Below are 20490 nucleotides of genomic sequence, written 5' to 3'. Positions count from 1 at the left end.
GACACCTGCTGCAGGGCTTTGAGTTCAGCTTTTTAACTCACCCTTAACCAATTTGCACCAGAGGTCTGTGGCCAGACTAGGACAGGAGATGTTGTGGCTAGGGTCTTAAACCCCTAGACCACGAGGATGCCCAAACACTTGTTCCATTGTTGTTAGACAAACAACTGTTTACTTCTTTTGCCTACCAAACAGCACATGACGAGACCAAGAGTCTGCAGTCATGCCAGCAGCTCTGCGAGAATCTACATGGGCACAACGGCAACATCAGCACGACCTTGCTAACATGCTGATGTTAAATGGAAAGAATATTTTACATGTTCACCATCAGTATCTGCTAGGCTTTAACATTAAAAGGCACAAAATGAGCATTTCTGTTGATAAGACAGACGATAAGATGATGCTTAAATTACTAACAAATAATGCTAACCATGTTTCAAATTTCCTTATTTTGCTGAGTGATTGTGTACATTTTTAAAAGCATTATATGACAACATCTTCCAGTGGGCCATCTCAATAAGATAAGGCATAATAATGTCAAGTCCACTACAGAGGACACTTGTTGTGCTTTCCGATTACGTGGGAAATATCTACATATTGGATATCAACAGAAGTCCAATTTTGTACATCTCTGTTCACCATAATATTTTAGTACATTTAGTAGTTGGCACCAAACACAAAAAGCAGCCGAGGCTAATGGATTGTCATTCATTTAGCTCGTATTTATCCTAGGGCTACGACTACAGATAATCAATTTCTCTGCCATTACAATCAATCTGATTGTCTTTGTCTGCCTAATTTTTAGTTGCTATGCCATTTAAGAAGGACTGCGAATTAGCTATGCCTGGAAGTCCTATATACATTGCATCGTATGCACTTTGATTAAATGTAACAATGCCTACATGTACGGTCCCCATCAAATTAACTGATGAAAAAAATACATGATGCTGCGAGATGAAAAATCAGGTGATCTCCAAAGTTATTTTTAATTCGTCCTGAGGGGAACGTGAACGACAATCCATCCAATTGTTGTCGATGCATTTCACTGAAAACCTCATGTGAACCTCATCGGGGTGTAGGAAGAAATGAGGCCATCTTGAAATTATTTGCATTCATATTTTGAAATTACGAATGTCTGTTAAACGGATTGCCAAGAAAATGTGTACAGTTTAAATATTTCAGTCTGGACCAAAATGGTCGACTGAACAAGAAACATGCCAACACTTCCCATCCCTGAAGAGATGCTACAAGCATGGCTAAAGAGGATGAGGTTGGTCCCACTGTTGCTGTATTTCATGACCTACATCTGACACGTTGTTTGTAAAATACTCTGGAAGCATGTGTAAAAAACCTAGCAATGAGTCAACGTCATAAATTCAGGTTGTGTGAAGCCCCGGGTTACAGGTTGCCAAATTCCAACAGTGGAAAAGTGCTGTTTGAGTCATGAATAAGATAAATAAGTAATGATGAGGTGGACTCCGACTGTGATGATGCTGTTTGAGTGACAGGGCAGCTGCAGGTAGTGGTGATTTGAAGAGAAAAAAAAAAAAGACAACATTATCCATAGTGGTTGCTGTGGTGATGAAAAATTAAAGTGTTACAGACTGCTGTGACTTAATGAATGCAGCAGAAACAAAGTGTTGGATCCACACAGTAAGATGGAGTCAAGAAAATAAGCGCTTAATTGCTGGTAAATGTAGGCTATTATTTAACATTTGACCCTGATAATAGGCCAAAAGGCCACTGAAGATGTTGTGCCTGAGATGATCTGCTTTCACAGCTCACGTGAGACTTATTTAAAGGATAAAAGATGAAAGAGTGAAGTCTGTAGGACGACATTCTGAGGAGGATTATTTCCTGGAGGACATTTGAGATTCTTTCTGAGTGCCAGGCGATAAACAGACAGCGGAGCTCAATGTTAATGCAGCTCTGATGTAAAAACGCTGGACTCAGCACAGTGACATCACAGAAGGTCTCTGGTGTTTACTGTGATGGATGATTTCGGTCTCTGGAAGTAGTTTGTCACACTGGAGGAGAACAGCAGCAGCAGTAACCGATCTCTGCAGAGAACCTGCACTGCTGGTGCTAGAAGTGCTACAGTCCTTTTAAATTATTGGCTTATCCTTTGAGGCATCTTTTATCCAATTCACTTAGCGAAGCTTTGGCCTCGAGTTCAAAGCAGTGATCACTAATGAAAGTACTTTTCCCACCAAACTCCTTTATTTTCTGGCGGTGTCTCAGCTTTTGTAGATTCATTAAAAACCAGGGTTTCAGCACCAGCAACTCTTTTTTGGCTTTTGTTTTGCTCCACCTTAAGTTTGTTACTTTGTCTCTTTCTTGCTGTCTCTTGTTCTATTCCTGAAGTAGAAAAACATTATGAGATTATAACCAGGATTTGCCAGAGCTATTTATAAAGTCTTCCATAAGTATTTAATAACAACCAGCTACTCTCAAACTACTCATTTACGAAATCTGGTTACATCATTCAAACTCGTGGAATGTCTTTGTTTGTAAAGGCCTCAGCAATGTCTTAATCGCTAACACAACTTCCAAAAATAAAGTTCTGACAGACAAAAGCAGCGTATTTAAATCCCCTGACAAAACAGTTTCAGCACAAGTAATCTTATTTGCCAGATTTTGAATGACCTCCCCCCCCATCAGCTGGGATAGACTCCGTCCCCCTGCAACCTTGCATCATATTTGCTTATATTTGAATGTTGTTAATTATATTATTATTGACGTCAGAACACAGGTATTTCAAGTATTTGAATATGGATGTCTTCAGTCTTGTGTTATGAATTAAGAGGAAAGTGTGTCGTTTCTTTTTATTTGCTGTTAAAGCCGTTGGAGTCTCCTCACCTGCTGGTCGGTCGTTACACATTAACAGAATAGGCTTTTATTTTTCTCAGAGTCAAGTTTACCTTCATTCCTGAACTCTGACTGTTCCCAGGTGAATGCTGGATTATCTTCACCCCCACTAAAGCAAACCCATGTGACCTTGTGTTGTTGTGCGATACAGCCCTGTAGATAATATATCCACTGATGTCGGGCAGAAACTGAAGGTGGCCAATTTTCCCGACAATGTGACTGAGATGTGTTGCTGGTTTAATGCCGTGAGAGCAAAAACCTCGCATGGAGTCTCATCTTTTTCTAGTTGTTGTATTCAGGATCAAGAGAATATGGTTTATCTGATTTATGTGTTTAAATCACTCCTATACAGTCTAAAAAGGGACCTCCCCTCTTGTTAAACAGGCTATAAAAAATACTGAGAATTATAGCTACTGGAAAAATTCACCTGTTTATTTATTTATTGTTAATCATAAAATTTATTTTAGTGGAACAACGACAGGTTCCTAATTCACGGTTGAGTTACAGAGAGAATTTATAGATTCTACTTCTAAATGTTTTAGTATGTTATACGATTTTAAAGCAACTTGTGATTGATAAGGATGAAAAGGTTTTACAAACCTAAATCCTCTTGATTATCAGGTTCTTACTCATCTTCCTCTTTGAATGAAGATGTTGCAGGTGCCTTTGCAAAGCTTGTTCTATTGTTATCCAAATGTCTCATTGCTTTACTTGCTATATGTGGTGATGTAATCACAGACCTTGCCTCTGCACTGAGCTCTGCACCTCACCCTATCTTGAATACAGATATTCATGTGTAGAGAGCTTTGAATGTTCTCTTGGGTCCTGATTGACTGGCGTATTATATGTGCACTTTTGTGATTGGCTGAGCTCGCTAAAGGCAAAGATTGTATGACTTGTCATTTGTAAAGCTTACTCATTCTGAAAACTGGCCTCAGGCTGCTGCTGTGTGTGTGTGTGTGTGAGCTGTCACATCCCTCACTGACTTTTAGATGTACTTAAAGGAATCCCCGTCCAGTTTAATGATCAACAGACTGTGATTGATGTTAACTCACTTCCACACAACAACCACAACACACTGATAAACCCTTTCTGCAAAGCTTGTTCATCTTTGTCCATTCACTACAGCGCTTCTTCTTAAAAACAAACGAAGCTTCACAGATATTTATAAGTCCTTGAAACAACGTGGAGTCGAGAAAGTCAAGATTAGATTTCTCAACGACTGTCTCAACGATGTGCTGAGACGAGGTTTTTCTTTAACAAGAGGGTGAAAAAAAAAACGAGTGTCACAAGACCTGAGAGAACCATTTTTTTTTCCACTCTACTGTCGCCGTGGTTACTCCACGTGTCTCTCCTCCCTGCTGTTTCCATGGTGACAAACTGTTTTCTCCTCTCCTTCCTTTTCCAGTGTCATCCAGACTCCGTTACCACTACCTGTAGACAAGGTAAGAACAGAAGCGTGTGTGTTGTCCCGTCCCGTGTGCATGTTGTTTGTCCCTGCCCAGATTTGCATGCATGGTCCTCAGTTACGGAGCTCTGCATGTGTGTGTGTGTTGGGTAGATGGCACACACAAGTACTCTTTGCACACACACACACACACACACACACACACACACACACACACACCCCCAGACAGAGTGGAGTAGTCAGCTGATAGAGGAATGCAGGGATTGCTGCCAGTTTCTGCTGCTGCACGACAGAAGTCTTTAATGTGGTTTAGGGGGCAACGTTTTTTTCCCACCACTCATTCTGAGTGCTTTGTGACTTGTGGTGTTTAAAACTACTTAAAGTTGGACTGTAGTTAGATTGCATTTATTTGACAGCATACATATTTACTCTGTTAATGAGCGGGTCCGTGTTCTTCTTTGAGAAAAAATGAGAAACCGACAGGAAGCGAATATTATTTGACATGTTTTGGTTTTTATGTCGGCACCCCGTAGCTTTGCTTTAATTTAAAGGAGTACAATTGTGGTATCTGTCTTTGTAGATAAAGACCTTATTTAAATAAAGGCAGTCAGATTTTGAATGAAGCAGTAACATGATCACAGGGAGAGCAGAACAGACACACAAAGCCAGACAGCAGTTACTCAACACAGGAGCCACAACAACCCACATCAGCTATCGTGCAAAGTCTCCCGCTTATCTTACTTACATGAACACACATCTTGTTCTGCACCTTAGCAAGTTGAGCCACCAAAGAAAACATTCACTTGGAAAAAGTGAACCACTAATGTCAGTTTGAAGGCTAGATGGCTAATTAACTGCTAAGCTGCAGAACGTTGAACAGCTTGTTAACCTACCTGCAAATGTCACTGTGGGCTAATTAGATGCTGGTGTGGTCATTACTCTACGTACCACTAACAACACACTGTCTGGCCTTGACATGCGGGCTACATGTATCATTAACATTAACTTAAGAAAACATGTTAGCATTGCGGTTGACTAGTCTGTGATTTTAGTTGAACTTGAGATGATGACGGTTCATCAGAGTTAATCATCAGTGTCCCGCATGTCTTTGTTCTCTGAGCAGAGCTTGAAGTGGTTTCTGATGCTGTAAGAACAGGAAATGTAATGTTCTCTAGAAATTGAAATCCTGTTGCTATGGAGATACAAGAACAGATTTTTTAAATTATGAATGGTTTAGACAACATTTAAAGGTCATGTTGGTAACATTTTAATTTAGAGCAATATTTTTTTATTATTATTTTCTTTAAAAGCATTATCAGATATAAATGAATCAAAATGATTGTTTTGGTTTCTCTGTATAAGAATTCAGACAGTTGGTTCCAGCCTCTAACGAGGTTTGGGCATTGGTGTCATGTGGTATCCAGTTTTTCCACAATCTGGCAACTACCAAGACTCTTGATGCTGATTAAATACCGTCAGTTAGTGTAACAATCTTGGAACCACTTGAAAGGGCAGATGATTCATATAACAGCAGTGTTGTAACATGAGTGCAAATGAAGGTGTCTGTATGTTATCAATAACACCTTTTATTATTGAGGACTTCTGTTCACTGAATAAAGGTTATGTAGAACAACCTATTTGTCTCACAGTTCATCACAGTATTGGGGGACAATTATTCAGTAATGCACTAACTTTACTATTTTATGTCGTGATGATGAGGTATGTGAGGTTTGGTATCATTTTCTATTGTACAATACATTGTCAGGCTAATACTTTACCACACTAAACCACGTTAGCTTCCTCTGCTGTCTCGCCCTGTTCTGTGTTTCACTCCGACAGTGAGAACAACAGGGCCTCAGTGTAACCGGTCTGAGGAATGTAGGCTGGAGCTGACTGCGTGTGCGTGTGTCAGGGAGGAGCTGTGATTACATTTGTACCACTTCTTCGAACTTAATTAAGTGTCCTAAAACAGGAGCCTTGCACCTCCTGGGTCTCAAAAGACCCGACACAAAATCATGCACACACCCAGCTTGCCACATGTGTAATAAATGCAGAGACAGAATGTGTGGTTTTCGACCACGTTTAGCTGTGGTTTCAAGGCGGAAGGCCCATGATCAGAGTCTGAGATAATCCAAATTGTGGATGCCAAATGGGTCATGAAACACCTGCTTTTAGCACCATCAGACATTTTAAACAGCAGAAGCTTCAAACAGCCCCAGAAGGAGCTGTTCTCTGTACACATCCAAGCTTGGAAAACACTGGCGATATAGTCTACTTAACAACTGTTCTGAAATTGTATGTTGACTTGTTGTGGTCTTATCTTGTTTGTTTTTATTTATTTATTCATTTTTTTCATTTCTATAAGCACTCTACAAGTCTGCAATAAAGTTGGTTAAATCTAAGATGCAGTCGTGACACCTTCAGATGCAGGATAGTTTAAGATGCTCAGATGGATGTGATTCTCATGTCTGGGTTTGGGAACATAACTGGGGTCAGGACTTGAGCCTAGCTTAGTATATGAACTACTACCACCAAACAACCTTTACCTGCAACTTAAAACTTGATCGATGAAGCTGATCCTGATTCTTTAAAGCTCAGTGATGAGCAATGTGGTGTTTTATTTTTTTTGAATCAGTACACAAACAGAAATGTAAAAACAAACATGGTTTTAGTGTGATTTTTGTGATTAATGTGATTTTTTTTTTTTTTTGTGCTGGAACAATTGTTGAACTATTCCTTTAAGATGGACACATTTTTGGGACAGATGACTGCAGTGTCGTATACAGCTGGGTCACTGGTCCACCAGTTAATCATTGTTATTACTGTGTATGTGACCTGTGTTGTTTTTAAGGCCATTGACCTTTACCTCTCGTGGTTTTTCATCTGTTTATCCACCTTCAATTCAAACAAAGCTGAATGAATTCACATCAATTGTCAATATGTTCCAATGATTTGTTTTTCTTTTCTAGGTTGCAGCCAACACTCCCAGTATGTATTCTCAGGAACTGTTCCAGCTCTCCCAGTATCTACAGGTAACACACTGACACCTACTGTTCACACTGGTGAACTGCACTAAAACAAATACAGTACATACAAGCTGGTTTTTCATTAGTCGTCAGACACGTTTTTACACATTGTTGGTGTCAGATTGAACATGTTCACAGCAGGTTACATGAGCTGGGTTGACAGGAACAGAGGACAGGAACTGACTGTATCTCATTGATCAGAACTTGCTCAATTATACAGCAAAAAGCCTTATTAGAAGCAGATTTATACCCAGAAAAATATAAAAGACTCTAGCAAGTGAGACACATGACAAGAGAGGAGATCAAACAGAATTTATTACTAAGAAAAGAAGTAACCGTCTCTGATCAGTGGAGCACAGAGAAGATCTAAAGCTGAGGAGTGGATTGAAATGCTGGTGAATCTTTGCCCAAAGATTTCAGTAACTTCCTCTTTTTGATTTATAAGGACCAAATATATCCAAAATATGTCCCTTCCTCAACCAAAATGATGAATGACAGACCTGATTTTAAAAGAAATCTGAGACCAATTTTTAAAGCAGCGCGAGTCAACTAACAGAACAGCGATTGACTGACTGAGACCAAACAAATACTGAAACATGATTTGATAGTTACACGTATTGAAGAATTATGACAGTATAACACAAACGGTGAACAAAACTCCGGCACTCTCAGTGAAGAAAATCTTGTGATTGGTATGCTGACGAAGGTGAAGGGCTGAAACACTACTTTTTCTCTGAGAGTGCCAGAGTTTTGTTCACTGTTGATGCCCGCCATTTCTGTGTGCCTGTAATGTATATATTTTTAAGCTTTTGAGAAGTGCGGGTTGCTATTTTTATTCATAATATAACACAAAGAGAAGCAAAGTTACAAGTGACCAGCAGTGACCGACTAGTTTATTGTCATGGTTGTTAAGCTGACTAAAAGCTCTTGTTACTTAAATATTTGCAGAGGAACATATTGCAAGGAAAAGTTTTCTTGTTGTCTTCATTCTAAATGACATTGTAGTTTTTATCTCCTTCCTGATTTCTTAATTTTTCTTACGCGAGTCATTGATTACCCAATTTGTCTTCCTCCCTCTCTTTCTTTCTGTCCGTCTCTCGCTCTCTCTGCCAGGAGGCCTTACACAGAGAGCAGATGTTGGAGCAGAAGCTCGCCACTCTGCAGCGTCTGTTAGCCAACACTCAGGAGGCCTCAGAGAGCAGCTGGCAGGTAAGAAATACTTTAATTATACTTGAACCTTGTACTGTAACACAGAGAGGAACAAATGTCATATTACATCCTCTGTGTTTAACTCCAGCTGTCACTCTCTCAATTTTCAGCATCATAAGCACACCTGTGTACATGCAGCTGTTTGTGTGAGGCCCTCAGACACTGACTGATGGATTCACACTCTTTTGAAAATATATTTTACCTTTTCACGACTGTTATTTCTGCAGTCACACAGAAGAGAGATGATATATCTAAGATGCATTATATTGTATAAAACACTTGCTAATATAATGTTATTGTTATCAATAAGGGTAGACCAATAATCGGGGCCGGTATTCTGCATTTTCCAGTTATCGGTAGCAGTATATTTTCTGTCAGACTATTAACAATAAGGGTGATATTAAAATATGAAATCTGGTTATCAAGGTAATAATACACATATGATAAAATAATCTGAATAATCCAAGGAAGATGTTTGCCCTCCTGCATAGTTTGTACATGAGTGCATGGTTGCCTTCTCACAGTAATTGAGTAGTGTATAGTATTTTTCTTTTTGTACACTTGCTGTAAACTGTGTGTGTCTTCTCCAGGCTCTGATTGATGAAGACCGTCTGCTCTCAAGACTGGAGGTGATGGGCAGTCAGCTACAGGCTTACTCCAAGGTAAAGCAGTACAATATCTCATGAAACAAACAACAAATGATCTTGCAATAAATTAATCAAAACTAAACTTTAAGTCCCAGACGGAGGAAGGGATGCGTAAGGAGCTCTTGGCTCTTCAGGAGGACAAACACAACTATGAGACGACGGCGAAGGAGTCTCTGAGGAGAGTCCTGCAGGAGAAGATCGAGGTGGTCAGGAAGCTGTCAGAGGTGGAGGTAGGATTCACATACATACACTATGCACACACCCTATGATGATACATTGACATTGTAATGGATGGGGCTCTTGTGTCGGTGAAACCAAAACCTTGTATTGTTTTTTCTGTCCTGTAGCGCTCGCTCAGTAACACAGAAGATGAGTGCACACACCTGAAGGAAATGTCTGAGAGAGGCCAGGAGGAGCTGAGGGAGCTCGCCAACAAGTACAACGCTGCCGTCAATGAGATCAAAGAGCTCACTGACAAGATTAAGGTACCTGCACAAAAACTACCATATGTTGTGAGACATTGCTCTGAATGGCAAAGGATTTAATTTTCCAGCGATGTAATTTAATTAATATGGTATATATTTAATTTTGCAGATTGCCTCCTTTTTATCAGAATGAGTTTAATGCCTGCTCTCTCCTGTTTCCTTGCACCTCCAGGCGGCTGAGGGCCGACAGGAGGAGCTGACTCAGCGGGGGGCGACGGAGAAGAGGGAGTTGGAGCTGCGGATCGAGGAGATGGAGGAGAAGGAGCAGGTTCTCCAGGCTCGCATCGAAGCTCTGCAGGCCGACAACGACTTCACCAACGAGAGGCTCGCCGCCCTCCAGGGTACACACACGCTCACACATGCACACGCAGTCCTGCCCTAACATTTAACAAACTGACGGCACCCCGCAAGCCAATCCCTTTAACACCCTGGTCATCACAAGAGTTACCATAGTAACCAGTGGCTTGGTCAGAACATGTCTTTGACCAATCAGGAGGCTCGGCTCGGACTTGTCAGTCAACTCTTCATTCTGCTGTTGTTGTTGTTGTTTACAGTGCGGTTAGAACAGCTACAAGAGAAAAGTACTAAAGAGAACAACAGTCTGGGTGAGTCCACTCGTCTCTGGTCTTCCCCGGGACACTTGTCCTCTCCGCCGCTCTTTGTCTCTTCTGTGGTCGCTAACTTCACTTCCTCATCCTACACTAATGATGCATGACAGGTTCCTGCATGATTTCCACATAACTTCCTGTTGCTTGCTGCTCTCTTTGGTCTCTTTGTTCATCTGTCTCTTTGTCTGTCACAGTGGAAGTCTGGCTCTTCTTCTTCTGTTTTGGTCGTTATGGTATCCTGATGTCTAGCTTTCAGGTTTTGGTAGTTACAGTGGATGGTATGATTTTCATTTCATGGTCAGTTGAGATATTTTTCTGAATCTAAAAGAATTGAAGCCCCACACACACACACACACACACACCCTCAGTACATTTCTGTCTAGATCTTAAATCATTCAGAGAGATTCAACTGTCACTTTAACACTCAGAAACCTCAACACAGTCACACAGCTGACTGTTACAGCAGCCCTGAGTTCACATGTTAGGAAATGTAGAAAAGACTTATTTACTTTACAATTAAATGTGCATACCTTTATTGACACTTATACAGGAATTTTACTTTTGATGCAGGTGTTGGTACAAATAAAGTAACCAAAATAAAACAGAAAAATAAAAATGGGTAAATGACATGCAAATTCACATCGACAAATATATACTAAACATTTTCAAGATGAAATTATATTGATATTAGAATAAGAACAGAACAATCGGATAAAAATAAATTGTGGACCCCGCAAATATCTCAATGAATTGCAGACAAGATATCGAGATATGTTGCCAAAAATACCAAAAATATTCCTTATACCAATAATTACGTCGACCTTCATACTGTAGGGATTAACGAAGTGCAGCAATTCAGTAAAATCCAATTAAGTAATACAGAAGTAGAGATAATGAAAAATATATTGATAATGTACAGATCTTATCACTAAATGCATTACCTTGCTGGTTAATCACCAACTAGTGGTGCTCATTGAAAACAGTTTACAGCCTCGCAGTGCAGAAGAATTAAAATCATTCTCTGGCTGAAAATATTGTACTGAGACGTGGTGAGAATTATTTTTTGGTTTTGTTTTTTAAAAAAACACACAGAGAATCTCAGAATTTTACTGTTTGAATCAGTTCATTTTATGATGATTGTGAATGGGGAGAGTCTGTTTAAGTTAAAAGTGTCACGTGACCTGCAAATTCAACTGTGTCCACTCTGCAAAAATGAGTTTGAACGACAGGATGGTTTGTGTCACCTCTGTGTGTCTGTTTCACGGGTTGCCTCAGGGACTTGGTGGCACTATGTTGAGTCCAAACAGGGTTTGTTGGGGTTTATGGATAATCTGGGTTGTTTCCACGGTCGCCAAACTCTCCACTGCTTTGTTTTCTTCTTCTGGGGAAAAAGAGCTTTTGGTCACTGATTGACTTCTGGGTATTGAATGACAACACTGAATATGAATGCTGGTGGTCTCACTGCTCACTTGGACACAGTAGCCACTTTGTGAAGGAACCTGCCATCATTTGGACTCTGACACTGTTCTGAACTTGTGTTTGGCGATTCGACACAATCGTATATATCTGATCTGGTCACATGACAGATGACGACATTGTCTCCCACGGACCAGTAGAGGAGCCTATCGAGGACAAACAGAGCCAGCAGACACCTGAGAGCCAGGAGGAAGAGGAGGATGAGGAGGATACAGACACAGATGATGGTGCAGTTGGAGAAGATGAAGACATTCATGGTAGTTAGTTTGATTATAATAATAATAGACAGTTTGATTTATATTTTGCACTGATCTATTAAAAGGTTTTGCAAAGTGCAGAGCTGAAATCTGAAAGAACACAATCAAGAAAAACACAGAATAAAATGCTATTCACTGAATAGATGAGATGAAATAATACAAAAATCAAATCTATAGAATAAAATTTTATAAAGGACAAGATATGACCTTTGTTAACCTAATCAGGTTATTATAGACATGATTTTCTAGCTGCAGCCTGCCTTTCTGTACTAAAAGTCTTATTTCTAGTTTTCTGTTTCAGGAGTGCTTAAAGCAGAAACGGACAACATCTCAAATCCCCCCAGTAGCATTTTGCTGTAGTACTGCTTTTGGGGCAAAGACGGCATTAGCAAAATGGCTATCCTTAGCAGCTATCGACTGTCCAAAGCGCAAACCCCCCCACCCCCAATAGAAAAAACAATATATGAATCCCAATTTGACGTATCAACACAGATCTCAGAGCTATGAAAAGGCAGAGGAAAACAGTTGGTTGTATTAATAAATCTGCAGGTTTTGTTACTGACTGATCTTGTAGAAAGAATGCCAGTTTTGAACCGGTGGTGAGGGGGAACACGTACCAGCAGGGGAACAGACTTAAACACAACACTGGAGCTCTCCGTCGAGCGAACGCCCGTCCACTCACTCTTGTTTTACTTCAGTTTCTATCACTCTCCATCTCAAAGCAAAACATTTATGTAACTTTTGATCTTAAATGTTAGCCTCACTTTTAGATTGGTTTAATGTGCATTAGGATTCACATATATTATGATGATCTTGGATCATGAAAACAAACACTTGAGGTCTTTTTCTGCGTACGTAATGTAAGGTGATAAACAGCTGCAGCACTTCAGAAAGTTTACGATTTTGTCGATTGTCCGAGGAGACACTTTTGGATTTCACACTTTGTTTTGAGTCACGTGTGGAGCAGATTTCATGAAGGGATTATTTATCAAGTTGTTGTGTGGTTGAGTTTAAACTGTTGGGCTGGTTATTTTCAGGTTTTGTTAGTACTGCATTAAACTAAAGGTTACTGAGAGACAGAAGTTTGTCTGTCTGCTTGGCCGCATGTGCACATCCTGTCTGTTGTTACAGTCTTGTGTTATCTGTCCAGAACCCCTGTAAAAAAAAAAAACCTGCCATGTATGGCTTTGATTTCTGCCCTGTCCGTTTGTTTCTGGAGCATCTATCTGTCGGTGCAGTATCGATCTCTGTATGACTTGTCAGTTCTGTCATGCTTTCTACTTGCTTGTATCTGTCTGTCCTTTATCTGTCACGGTTTCCGTCCTCTCTTATCTGTCTACGGCTCTTTCTGTCTCGTCCTCTCTTATACAGAGTTGGGTATTAAAAGCAGATTCTGAATTGAGAAAGATGGTTTTTGATTCTGCTCATCGATTCCAGAAAGTAGAATTTTGTCCCCCTGTGTATATTGTCACTATTTATGCTTGTAAGTAATTAAACGATGAAGTATTGCAGTTAAAAAAAAATCATGCTAAGAGAAAGTCATGAAGATAACTTGAAGAATTTCTTGTTGTTTATTGTCATAATGCTTTATAATCAGATGATTATAACACCACAGGGAAAAATGAAGTGGTGGAAACAAGTGAGCATATAATTACTGCATGCTGAAATAGTTTACTACTACTACTTTTATTTACTCTTTTACCAAAATAATCTTAAGAAATGACAAATGGCAGTTTCAGTCAGCTTTAGATATAGGATGTGTTGCCTCCAACATATTTTGTTTCCATTTTTAAAAGATGAGATTTAATCAGATTTGGCATTGATGAGCAGAATCAATCAAATGTCAGACAAATACCCAACTCCACTCTGATAGTCATCGTAGTAACGTCGGTGCTCTGTGTTTTCTATCAGACAACTGTCACGTTAACAACAGTGGAGGAGACTCGACTAGAATCCAACAGTTGATTGAGTGTCCGCGTGAGTACAAACATCATTCCTGCTGGTCGCTGCAACACAAACACACACAGAAACACACACAAGTACAGACAACTATCACTGCCAGGAAAAGATCCATGATTAAAAGGGAGGGTTACACAGTTTCAGTTTCAAGACATCTAAAAAAAATGTACTTATGAAGTAACTAAAAGTCTTAAATTGTCATTTCCTGGTGGAACTGTCCTATCACACATACTACATTCTTCCTTGCACTCTTCAATGGAGCAGGCTGTGGATCTCTTTACAATTAACTTTAGTTATGTGTTATATGTTTAACTTAAAATCATCAACATATGGGAAGACGGTTTTCAGAAATAGGGTTAGACAACAGCTGGATAGACGAATAAAGACTCTTTTAGAAGCTGTCAGGTTTATGTTTATGAAGAAACGGCTTCCAGCATTTTTTATTCAATTTCAAAGTAAATGTGTTAACTTTTTATCAGCGTACTGCATCTCTGCACAATGTAAATAAAGTACAGAGTTGTGAGGTATGACCCATCTTTTGATTTTAGTAAGGCAGATTAAGGGAGATTTTTTTTCCTCTACCTCAACACAATGACCACAGAATTATCTTTTTTGTTGTTTGTTTACGGTGCTCAAAGCATCCAAAAAATGATATTTGAAAATCTTGGGAGCAGCATCTCTCTCCAGAAACAATTACCTAAATATTCAGAATAATCCACAGACCTTTCTATCAACAGTTTGCATTTGAAAGTCTTTGAATCTTTGAATGATTTGAGACTTTAAACCAACAGACCTAAAGTTGAAAAGAAATCTAACTTGCAAGTACATGTTGTAGATATTATTCAACTACATTGGTGTCCCTCTGCTGGCTGATTTGTGTTGTTGGAGACGTGTTTGTTTCACAACCAAGGAGCTCTTTGAACTTCTTGTCTGGTAGGAATGGGTTTAACTGGTTCCTTGGTAATGTTAGTGGTATGTTGTGGTTCTTCTGGCTGGTTTTGGCTTCTCAAACACTGCTCACACAGTTCTTTTCTTCTTTGGCCGATCTACACATCCTTTTTTTCCTCCGCATGCTGCCTTTGTAGCTTTTCACTGGATTAGTTTATTAACCTCCTCGTTTCTCTCGTTTATCTGTTGTTTCGGTTCTTTCTTCTTCTCTCTCATGTGTTCATATCTGATGCAGTCAGAGTATTTAGTCTGTAGAAAACTTCTCTTCACTGCCTACATTTCTGATACCAGCCAAACATCCGCTGATACTGAATCGCCACCATCTTTTCGCTTCTTTTCCTTGTTTGTTGGCTGAAATAATATTTGCGATCAGCTGCCACTCAAATACAAGGGTTTCTGCCACATTACTGGCAGGCCTACTTGCTTCTTGCTGCCTGGATATTGAAGACGTTGTAGGAGTCCTCCATCTGCTGCTACTGCTGGTAGACGATTTAAAAGTGTCGCTCACTAATGACGCTACCATTATGCAGCTCATCTGACGGTGCAAAACAGTTCAAGTACAAGTCTCTTCTTTGCAGCTTGGAAACATTGCTTGTATACGATTCCGTGGCTTTAGATGTACTAGGAGATCTAGATTACATGTTTCCATTTTTACAAAGCTACTGTATCTCAGCTAGCTTATCGCTGATGCTTTTAATGTGCAAGACAGTTGCAAAAACAAGAACACCCTCACTTAATGAGCGACTTCAGAAGCTAAAGTCAAACATGAGTTCAAGAGATTCTGCACTAAAGATCTGTACTAACCAGCTACTAACCCAGCTGATAACTCTCCCTGAGTCTGTGTGAAAGGCTTTGTGACTGCTGGTCATGGTTGGCTTGTTCGACATTCACGGAGATCGGCGCAGATTTGAACTGAGCTTAAAATCTGTGTTTTCGAAACAAATTTAAACTGGATTTATTCACTAATTCTCCTGGTTTTCTTTTTTCTCCCTGCAGCCGTCAAACAGCTGAAGGAGACTGTAAGCTCTTCAATCCACAAACTGGCCAACTTTGATGGTAAGAGCTCCAGTAAGCTTCAAGGAAAAATAATTTCCTTACCTTGTCCGAGTCCTCGAGCAGTTCAGTCTGTGAACTAACACTCTGAATCTATTGAGACTGTTTTAGAGACTTTGTCAAGCTTTAAGATCAAAATGTGTGTTTTTACATTAGATATAACTTAATTATATCAATACTAACGATTAAACTCTAATCTGTGTGTGTTTGTAGAAGTGATGGACGCCCACCTACAGAACAACCAGACGGCAGAGGACGACATCCTGGCCAGCCCCGATCGACTCAAAGGTAGATGACTCACACTCACAGGCTTGACCTGGATTTATATTTGTCACAAAGTGATATCAGGAGCCGTATTGGGAAGGTTTTGATTTATAGTTGGGCAGCAGATGTGTCCTGTTATCACTATCGCAATACTAAACAGGTGTATCACATAACGTAGCTGCAGAGTCAACACACACACCAGCTGTAGGAACAAACTTAACCCCTTAATGCAAAGGTAAAAATCCAGCGTCTAAATAGATAATAACTATAAATGATTTGATGTAGCTGGCTGCAACTAACTGATTCTGATTTTTTTTTTCCGAGGTTTATCGTTTACTCTATAAAGACGCTGTCATGAATAACAAGAACAAGCAATAAATTCTCACATTTATGGAGCTGGAACCAGCAAATGCAAAATGACATTTTGCTTAAAAAATGTCCGAACAAATTGACAATTATCAAAACGCTTCAGAATTAATTTACTCTCAATTACCTAATCGTGAGATGATAAACCGACTTATCTTTACTGCTTTAAATGGATGATGTCAGTGTGTGATGTGACCGCAGTGCTACAAAGACGAGCAGGAGTACGCCAACATGCTTTTATAAAAATCTTAAGGTTACACTCGTTCAATCTCTGCACAACATGAGGCTCCAAAACATGAACTTTGTCCTCATATGGAACATTTTTCATGTCATCTGCTTCTTCAATTAAATAACCATCAGAATCTCACCACTTACTTACTTATGTTCTGTGCCAGTTCTTGTGATCTTATTATTCAATTTCAGAGAGCATCCTCATGTTCTGTCTGGCTTTCATCAATTCTGAAATGTTTCAGTTTTCAGCAGCTGCATCGACTGACTTTTTTTTTTGTCAAGTCGTTATCACAAAGGGGCAAAACTGCTGACAAGGAGACATCCTACTGCAGTGACCTCTGACCTTTTGACTTTTCTGTTGTGAGAGGTTTGACTGTTTGTCATGCTTTGGATTCTCTGGACACACAATACTCACCAGGGCTCACCGGCAGCCATGTGTGCAGGCTTTGACACATGGTTGAAGTACATTTTCTGTGGGTGGACACACACACACACACACACACACACACACACACACACAAATGTCTGTAGTTTTGAGCATGCCAACTGGCATCTTTTCAATATTTTACAAAACACTGAGTGGTTCTAAAGCTGCTCTAAACCGCTGCTTTTGTTGTTTGTTTCCCTGCCGTGCCTGACACACTCTAATCCAGTCAGTGCACTCCACACAAGTGTCCGTGTGTGTCTGTGCGTGTGTGCACATATACACACATTTGTGGGGCCCTATTTTTATATTTTTCCTTTTTTTTTCCTATTTGGTATTTTATTTTTTTCCCTCCTTCTCATCTGTTGTGTCCCTGCCAAGCTAACCTGTGTGTGTGTGTGTGTGTGTGTGTGTGTGTGTGTGTGTGTGTGTGTGTGTGTGTGTGTGTGTCTGCACGTGTGTGTGTGCGTGTGTGTGTGTGTGTGTGTGTGGCCCCACAGGGAATCAGATGGATGCCAAAGAGTCAGACATGTCAGACACTCTCAGTCCCAGCAAAGACCGCAGCAGTGACGACACATCAGGTCAGTAAAACACACTCAATGTGTCATTTCATCACTAGTATTTTTATGTTGAAGTCTCATTTATATGATTCCGTCCTCCTTCACGTTTGATCTCATTCATCAGTTGTAGTTTCAGGGTTTTTCTCTTAAAGTTTGATTGCTGTTTACTCCAAATAACTTGGTCCTGAAGCCTGTTCTGTCACTCATGTGACATATAGAACATCTAGTCTGTACTCACTTCATTATGGAACAAGTTCTAAGTAACCTACTGAGAACTAAATATATTATCATTTTCTAATATAATTGATAATTCAGAAAAAGACAAATTACAATTTAAATCTTTTAAGAATTTGTCGTTGAATACGTGTGTTTTTGTGTGTTTGTTTTAGACGGCAACATGGACGACCAAGAGTTAAATGAACCGCAGAACAGAGTAGCTCTGCTTAAAGGTAAACATGTCTGCTCGTCTCTGCTTTGTAGTTCCTCTCTCTGCTGCACAGACCACCAACATTAACCAAGGTCACAAGTGTTTGACAGCAGGGGGAGCTGTTTACTTGTGTTTGGTGGCTGCGAGTCCTTTCTAAAGCTTTATTAGTTTGTTATGTATGACATGGCCATGTGTTAAGAATTAAGGGAAAAAAGAAGAACTCAATTTAAATCACTATGTCTGGTGTGTGTGTGTGTGTGTGTGTGTGTGTGCAGCTGAGTTGCATCGGGCCGGTCTGGAGCCTGGAGACACGGAGCAGGTCATCCACCATCTCCACAGAGAGCTTCTGGAGGCCCAGGAATTAGCCAACACTGGCAAGCAGAGATGTCTGGAGTTACAAGGTAACTAACAGTTGAAATGGTAATCCCACTTCAGTTAACACAGAGTTATTTTGAGAGCTGTGACTAAATCTAAGATACATTTAGGATCCACCAATACTTACATTTGTGACTGTTCTGAGAATCAAATGGAGACTGTTTTAGATTTCATATCAGAGCAGAGAGAGATGATCTGGCTCTGTCAAATCCTTTTCCTTGTGATATCTGATCGTCTCAATGTCACATGACATCATACCAGATGAAAATGGTGACCATATGACTCTCTGTCTGTCTGTAGCTCTGCTGGAGGACGAAAGGAGGAATAACTCTCAGCAGACTGAAGAGTCGACCAAACAGATCCAGTACCTGCAGAGTTAGTACACACACACACACACACACACACACACACACCACTACATTACTACACTATACACCTGTATGTCTCATGATCTACGTTGCTCCTATGTCACTTGTTTAGCTCAGCTCGGGAAGCTGCAGGCTGACATGGAGGCACTGAGGGAGCAGAGGGAGAGCACCATCTGCACCACCAGAGAGGAGCTCTACTCCGCCCAGGAGGAGGTAACACGCCACTCCTGCTTATTACTCCCTGACTCCTCACAACTCCCTATGACTCCTCACAACTCCTCCTTACTCCCCCCAAATCCCCTGTGACTCCATCTGACTCCCTCCCCTGAGCGCCCCGACTGTCCTTTGACCCCCACACCCCTTTGACTCCCCTCTGACTCTTACTGACTCCTCCCTGCATAAAGAAACAAAACCCTCTTGTACAGAATGCAACCTAATGTCTGTGTGCAGTAAATCCAGTCCTATGATGTCACTAATTGATTGTGTTTCTGCCATCAGATTCTTGTCCTGCGGCACGCCATGGAGGCAGCCACAGCGGAGCGGGAGCGGGAGATCTCTGCCCTGCAGGCCGACCTGGGCGGCGTGCGGTCTGAGCTGGAGCACTGGAGGAGCACGGCCTCCAAATACGAGGAGGAGATCAGTCGGCTGCAGGAGGCCTTCACACAGCAGCAACAGCAGCACAACAGCGCCAACCAGCTGCAGGGTGAGCTGTGTATGTGTGTGTTTGCTAGTTTTCTGTTCTGTTTTCTGAAATCTCAAACTCTTATCATAGTCGATAAATAAATTATCTTTCTCTCTTCCATCTCTCCCTCTCAGCGGAGTGTGTTACGTTGCAGCAGCGGTGTGTGTGTTTGCAGCAGGACTGTGACGCCCTGAGAGCTGAACGGACATCTCTGACAGACAAACTGCACCGTCTGGAGACTGAACTGAGCAGGTACACGCACAACACACACTAACTGCTGCTAGATCAGAATTCCATCAACTTATTTGTTTTGCTTTTGGTCAACCTGCCAGTGAAAACCAGCTATAAGTCACACATCAGTATCACTTACCTACAGTCACATCCTAGCGCAGTGATATTTACAACTAAAGTTGACGAATTAAAACCATAGTCCCTCATCACCGGTAGTAAAAATTATGTTGCAGAACAAATCATGAGAGATGTTTAACCTTAAGTCTGACATACAAGCACAGTCTGGAGTCCCTGTAAGTGAAGGTTAAATAAATTGTCTTCTTAAGAATAATTGTTCTTCTCTCTGGGAGCATTTTCTGAAGCCTCAAACATCAAAATATACACGTGTTTCCGCCATTAATGCCTTCATCGGGAATGTACAGCCAAGATAAATTAAAGGCTCTTTAACTCAGCTCCCTCTTGAGTGTCTCAAACATTTTCACCGATTCTGAATAAACACGATCCCTAAACTGAAGAGCTCCAGAAGGACACTGAGGGACATTTTCCACACCCCAGCAGCACTCCTTGCTTCCTGGGTTTTGAATAAGAAATTAAAGATGTACTTGTATAAAACTCCAGCCG

The 20490-nt window shown here is 40.6% G+C and overlaps 1 protein-coding gene across 16 annotated transcripts in view; it reads left to right on the top strand.

The window, feature by feature from the left end:
* The window catches only part of slmapa (sarcolemma associated protein a), a 60480-nt gene that overhangs the window by 26941 nt on the left and 13049 nt on the right, over positions 1–20490 (top strand). For 6 of the 16 annotated variants that reach the window (XM_030419185.1, XM_030419184.1, XM_030419187.1 and 3 more), the window contains 19 exons: positions 4274–4310; positions 7243–7305; positions 8413–8508; positions 9099–9170; positions 9245–9385; positions 9503–9640; positions 9813–9981; positions 10195–10245; positions 11835–11981; positions 13893–13958; positions 15885–15944; positions 16155–16229; positions 17727–17807; positions 18176–18235; positions 18489–18614; positions 18889–18963; positions 19069–19169; positions 19455–19668; positions 19773–19890. In XM_030419185.1, the coding sequence (XP_030275045.1) occupies positions 4274–4310; positions 7243–7305; positions 8413–8508; positions 9099–9170; positions 9245–9385; positions 9503–9640; positions 9813–9981; positions 10195–10245; positions 11835–11981; positions 13893–13958; positions 15885–15944; positions 16155–16229; positions 17727–17807; positions 18176–18235; positions 18489–18614; positions 18889–18963; positions 19069–19169; positions 19455–19668; positions 19773–19890 (1890 nt within the window). The remainder of the gene's footprint in view (positions 1–4273; positions 4311–7242; positions 7306–8412; positions 8509–9098; positions 9171–9244; positions 9386–9502; positions 9641–9812; positions 9982–10194; positions 10246–11834; positions 11982–13892; positions 13959–15884; positions 15945–16154; positions 16230–17726; positions 17808–18175; positions 18236–18488; positions 18615–18888; positions 18964–19068; positions 19170–19454; positions 19669–19772; positions 19891–20490) is intronic. The other 10 variants (XM_030419186.1, XM_030419189.1, XM_030419190.1 and 7 more) reach the window with 9 other exon arrangements.

This window comes from Sparus aurata, chromosome 6, assembly GCF_900880675.1.
Source record: "Sparus aurata chromosome 6, fSpaAur1.1, whole genome shotgun sequence".
In the NCBI taxonomy this organism is placed as follows: Eukaryota; Metazoa; Chordata; class Actinopteri; order Spariformes; family Sparidae; genus Sparus; species Sparus aurata.
This window is presented reverse-complemented; position numbering and strand designations above follow the sequence as displayed.